Here is a 5,962-nt window from a genome sequence, read left to right as displayed (position 1 = left end):
CGTTTACGAAATCAATCATTTCTCCCATAAATCTTGTCTGCGGGCAGTCATTTCCATCTCCACCTGCACAAACAAGTCCAAGAACAGAGAAAACCAGCCTTCATAGATCCAGCACGGCTGCCTTTCCAGTTTCAGAATTTACTGCCCAGTTGTTTTACATTCCATAAAGCACTGGTTCTGGTGATATATACTCTGAACGCTAAACTGCGGCATGTCACAAGTAGCGATTCAGGCAGCAGCAAGGTGCGAGGGAACAGTCCAAATGACATCGAAAATTTCAGAAAGGAAGGAAAACTGATGGAATCAACGAATGGGGACATGTCAAGCCTGCATTTACCTCACTTGTTGAAGAGAATGTGTTTTTGTTGCGAGCTCTCTCTCTCTCTCTGGATATTGGACTTATCATCATAACACATTAATGTGAAGGAAATGAGCGCAAGGTGTAATCATCTCCCTCGAATCTGTCACACTGTCAGGAGCAATCCCATCAGGGCAGGTTTTCTTCATAGCCTCACAAAGGGAGCGTTCAGCCGAAGTCTGAAACACAATCAGAAGGTACAAAGAGTCTTCAGATCATTGACTCAAATGCAGTTCCTTTTTTTTGTTAATCTAGGTATATCAGACTATTGACAATGAGATCTATTCAGTATTCCTGACTGGTTTTGCACATTGAGCCGGCAACACAAAGTAGAAAGTGTTCACATTGCACATACACATTTCCAAATCCTAATAGAATCAATGGCGTTTTTCCTGGAGGATAAAAATAAATTTGCACCATTAGAAAAAAAAGTAACAAACGCACATAAATAACCTGATTTACAAACCCGAAAGGTACTTTTATTTGTATGGGCACAGTTGTCCTATTCTTGTTACCTCAAGCCCGTTCCCAAAATGGAATAAAAGTGCAAAGTACCTTCTGAACCTTAATCGATAGATCAATATTTTTCTTCCTTAAAACATGTCATGACAAAGAAAGGATTTGCTTTCATATAGCGTCTTTCGTGGACGCCAGGACTTCCCAAAACGTATTGCAGTCAATGATTTACTTTTGCATTGCCCACTGCTGGAATGAAGAAAATGCAGCAACTATTACGCAGGAAGATCCCACAAACAGAAATGAGGTCATGGTCAGACAATCTGGTTTTTTTTTGAGGAAAGCTGTGAGGTTCATGTTAAAGAAATCAACGGTTTTAAACTTGCTCTTAGCTGGACCTGTTGACACTTTGCTCTCCTTATAAAAACGCTTGGTGCAAAGTAAACTATAGAAACAGGTGAATTCATACTGAAACCCATTGACTCAGACCGGCCTCTGAATACTTGGGGACATCGCAACAGAAACCCGACACACAGCCCGGTCTTTTCCATCACTCTGAAAGGGGGTGAACCGCATTGTCACGGCCACATATAGTGATTATTGTGAGACGACTCAGCATCGAACAGAAACTATCTCTAGGCAGTAGAATTATTCAAAATCCATTCGGCTTTTTAAAATAAAAACAAATCACCCATTTTCAGTAAACTTTAATATCAAATCATTCTAAAAAAAACACTAAATAATGAATGATTACTTTTTCTTCTCTAATATACACATTCTGAACTTCACGGAAAAATTATGAAGAAATGGATGTCACGTTATATAGATTTGGGTTGGAGTGTTTTCAAGGTTGGTGCTGTAGGCTAGCCACAGAAAGCCGAGTTTCTTTACCCGTCTGGGGGAATATAAACTGAAGAGAAAGATTTGAGCGGATACGGCGTTTGTCAAAATCTAGTTGTCCCTCCTTTCAAACTGCCAGGTCACGCCTCCAAACGAGCGTGATAAATTCCGGGTGTCGCAGCCAGATCGCAGAGTCTTCAATCAAACTGAGTCGAGGAATTCATTCCTGCCGAAAAGCTCCACATTCCTCACTTTTTCCGAGTCTTTGCCATCATTACAAGCCGAGTTGCAGAAGATCGTGGCGATACCATGTCCACTGGGTCGGTGAGCGATGTAGAAGACCTCCAGGAAATGGAGGTGCCGGGAACAGAGGAGGAATGCGATGGGATAAAGAGAAAATCGACCAAGGGTTTCTGCACCTCCAACGACAGCAACGAAGATAGCTCCAACTATGAACACGAGTCCCCAAAGAAGGGCAGGGGGGCATCGGGAAAGAGCCGCAAGACGGCTTCCAAGAAATCTTCTCTGAATGGGGTGACCCAGGAAGGGAAACAGATTCAGCGGAACGCAGCGAATGCCAGGGAGAGGGCCAGGATGAGGGTGCTCAGTAAAGCCTTCTCCAGGCTCAAAACCACCTTACCCTGGGTGCCACCAGACACAAAACTCTCCAAGCTCGATACCCTCCGGCTGGCATCTAGCTACATTGCCCACCTGAGACAGATCCTAGCCAACGACAAGTATGAGAATGGCTACATTCACCCAGTCAACCTGGTAGGATTCCATCTTCTGACAAAACAAAGGCTTTTTTTTTAATGGGAGTTATAAAGGCCGTGTCTCTGTGTGTGTGTGTGTGTGTGTGTGTAAGTATGCATGCGGGAGTACATGAACTTGATGTTTCTGTGCTTTCGTATATGTGCCTATTGACCTATATATGTACATATGTGGGTATGTGAAGAGGCTTGGTTGTATCTATGTGACCGTGTGCGTGTTTATTTGGATGTGTTTCTATATATGTGCATGTGTGTATGTATGTGAGTGACTGTGTGAATCGGTTTGTATAATTGTATATAGGTGGATTTACACGAATCAACTGGCAGAGCTCCTTCCCAATAAATCAGTCCTTGTGCATTCAGACCATTCTGTAGTTTTGCCTTTATAAAACCGATCAGACGTTAGCCGGTAAGCAAAACAGGGCTGTGGCTTGACATGGAAAACTCCGGGCCAGCAACGATGCTGCTTAACCGAAGCAGAAAGCCCCCACAATCTTGGAGTTAAAGATTCTTCGTGGTCAGAGAAAAAAAAAATTCTCTAAGCAAAGTCACCAGAAGTCGGAACTTTAACAGGAGCTTATTTTTGCTCGGTGTCCGATGCAGTGGCAATTTAGTGAATGGACTTTTAAAAATTTACACGCAGAGTAAAATATACTCCCAAATTGAATTGGAATACGGTGCGGAAGCATGAATTAAGCGAAGCGGCAATAACTGAAAATTAAAGTAACCCTGTATAAGTTTGCTGTAGAAATACTGTATGCAAATTCCAGTTAAATGTAAAAGAGTTTGACATAAGATGCATGGCGAGCTAGCCTGGAACATAACCTAAAATGTGTGCACAGTATAAACTTCACTGAGACGCAATCCTCTGCACATGCACTTTACAATTGTCCCGCATAAAACATGCATATTGTTTTTAATTTGCAACGGCTAGTTACACATCAATTCGGTTAAAGAATAGCTAATCGATCTAGTTACATTGTAAACGGTGGGAATGCATGTTAGGGTTTTTAAATCTATCGTGGTCTGGGGCGGAATTGTCTCATTTTATCGTGTCCTATTTGAACAATAATCTTCATTCGTGTTTTCCTCTCCTTTGCACAATGCTCTCAGCTTTTGCTGCCTTGTTGCTGCACTGAAACATAAAGGGGAAGTTTGTGAAAAAAAAACATTGAGCGCGGATATTGTGAAACTTCAGTGGACGCTTGAATAATAGTGGGTCACACAAGATCTGTTTGAGACTTAGCAATAACCTCGTTTTACCCGCTTGACTCATTTTCTGGCCATCTTCCCCCAATGTAACTGAGAACAAGTTGATTCCCTAGGAGATTTCCAATACTAGCAAACGACAAGAATGCGGGCTTTAACAGTCCCTCCTTTGCTGGGGGAAATACGGATTTGCAGTTTCTCGGTTAAAATGTCAAGATTGCTGCAAAGTTTAAATCATCTTCAAAACTAAAATCTTCAGAAAAATCACTTGAACACTTTCCGGTTTATCGAAGCAAACATGGACTAGAATTCCCCAGGACCGGAGAACTTAGAACATCTCTCTGAATATCCTAACAATGTACAATACTAGTATATCTTCCAAATTTTGTGCACATCAAATTTAAATAAATAATAACAAAGAGGCATGTATTCCTGATTGCTGACCTCTTGGTGATTATTTTTTTAAATGTCAATGTTACACTGCGCTTATCGATAAAGGTAGAAAAATTGTGCAACTATATTGGCTTGTAATCGACACAATTCCCCCCCCCCCCCGTAGTTATTCCCTTGAAGCGTTTAAAATCGATACCTTTTAAACAGATTTTCAACTGCAAGATTTTAGTAAACTTCCTGAGAAAAATCCTTGGTTTCGTTTACGAAATACTTAAGAACACGACTGAGGATTGAAGTTCGTGAGATATTATCAGGTGTCGGTCCACACTCTGAAATTGTTAAAGCGGGGCTAGTTTCAAGAATGAACAACGCCAACTAAGTTGGTCCTTTATAATATGTGAATGGTGCGAATAGGGCCTGCGGCAACAACACGCGATAAGTACACAGTCTAAACCCAGCCTGTTTTGATATCTGGAGTGGATTTGTTGCCTGCTGAACTGCTGGCAACTCACAACCCCTGAAATACAAATTTAAGCCGTTTTATTAAGTAGAAGGCGTCACCGATGGTACACACACACACACATATAAACATGAAAACAATCAAACCAAGAGGAACACTTGAAACTGCATTTTCCGTTGTCTAAACTATGGTAGTGATTTGGGGTACATATTTGAAGATGCACAACACTTGAATTTCAACTTCGTTATCTTATACTTTGCTTATAAAGTAAAAAGTGTCAATAATCAAAGCTTCAGTTCCCGTGCAGTTTCACCCACTTGCGAATGTTCAGTGCTAAATGGTGACTGGTTTCCGTTAGTTTCTGGTAAAGGTACATAAATAACCTTCCCTTGGGCAGGTCGGTTTAGATTTAGATGGGAGGAATTTTATCTCTTTCGTTCATGTTGGGCTGTTTCATTGGAATAAAACCGTTTGCACTATCGAGGTAAACCATGATGTGGAAAACTGCAGGCGGCACTGGATTCGGTCCCTTGTTCTGTTGAACAGAAAACGCTCAACATGTCTTTCCTTTTTATTCCAGACGTGGCCGTTTATGGTGGCAGGGAAACCAGAGAATGAGCTAAAAGAGGTTGTGAACACGGGCCGTTTGTGTGGGACAACGGCGTCGTGACTAAGAGGAAAATAACCGTTCAAACAAAAGCCGGAGGATAAACGAGAAACCGAAAACGGGAAAGATTGAGCGAAGAGGCGGCCGGAGCCCTGTCATCATCTCAGCCTGGGCTCTGTCACCAGAGAGCGTCCTTCCACTCCTATCATGTCGATACTGTTCCAGTACTTTGCTGGTCAAAGTGCCAAAGGGATTTTTACGCCTTCATTTATAATTGTGACAGATTTTAATGTTGTCGTGCAAGATAATGTAGGTATGTTGAATTTCTGAGCTGACTTTGATAGTCGCTGTGTAAGGAAGCAACATATAAAAGATATATATTTTCTTTAACCACAGGTCATTTCAAGTCATGTAAATAAAAGTTGGCTTTATATTTAAACGTCTTTAGCCGTGTTGGGTATATATTATACTCCTTCTCACGACAGGCCAGATATATTTGGATGTGTACTCGCATGTTCGCGCTGATTGATTGTCTATGACAGTCTGTTTCCAACAGATCCCAAACCTCGACAATAGACGCAACCAAGTGACAACGGGGATGATTTGTTTATTTCTTCCACTAAAATGGATAAGCAGGAGATATCTCGTGTTATTGAGTCAGGCCTCAAAGAAAACAAACAACTGCGCTAGCTCTGCGTCATTGGAGTTTAGATACGATTGCTGAGTCTGTGCGAAAGGAGAAGTGTCGATTTCCAAATGAGCTCAGAGACGTTTCCAGGTATCATATCGCTTCGGTGACAAAGGCGCACTCCGCAGCTCCGGGCTCGAAATGGAAGGCCATTCTAACGGCAACACAGTAGGTTCTGGAC

General features: G+C 41.8%; 1 protein-coding gene across 1 annotated transcript; it reads left to right on the top strand.

Moving 5' to 3' along the window:
- Positions 1–1,827: 1,827 nt before the first annotated feature.
- tcf21 (transcription factor 21) lies at positions 1,828–5,536 on the top strand. The gene is made up of 2 exons (XM_041187253.1): positions 1,828–2,425; positions 5,067–5,536. Exons 1-2 carry the CDS (start codon positions 1,964–1,966, stop codon positions 5,154–5,156), a joined length of 552 nt encoding a protein of 183 aa, XP_041043187.1. The 5' UTR covers positions 1,828–1,963; the 3' UTR covers positions 5,157–5,536.
- Positions 5,537–5,962: the final 426 nt, after the last annotated feature.

Source organism: Carcharodon carcharias, chromosome 5 (genome assembly GCF_017639515.1).
Source record: "Carcharodon carcharias isolate sCarCar2 chromosome 5, sCarCar2.pri, whole genome shotgun sequence".
NCBI classification, from domain to species: Eukaryota; Metazoa; Chordata; class Chondrichthyes; order Lamniformes; family Lamnidae; genus Carcharodon; species Carcharodon carcharias.
Note: the sequence above shows the minus strand (reverse complement) of the source record. Positions and strands in the feature narration are given on the sequence as shown.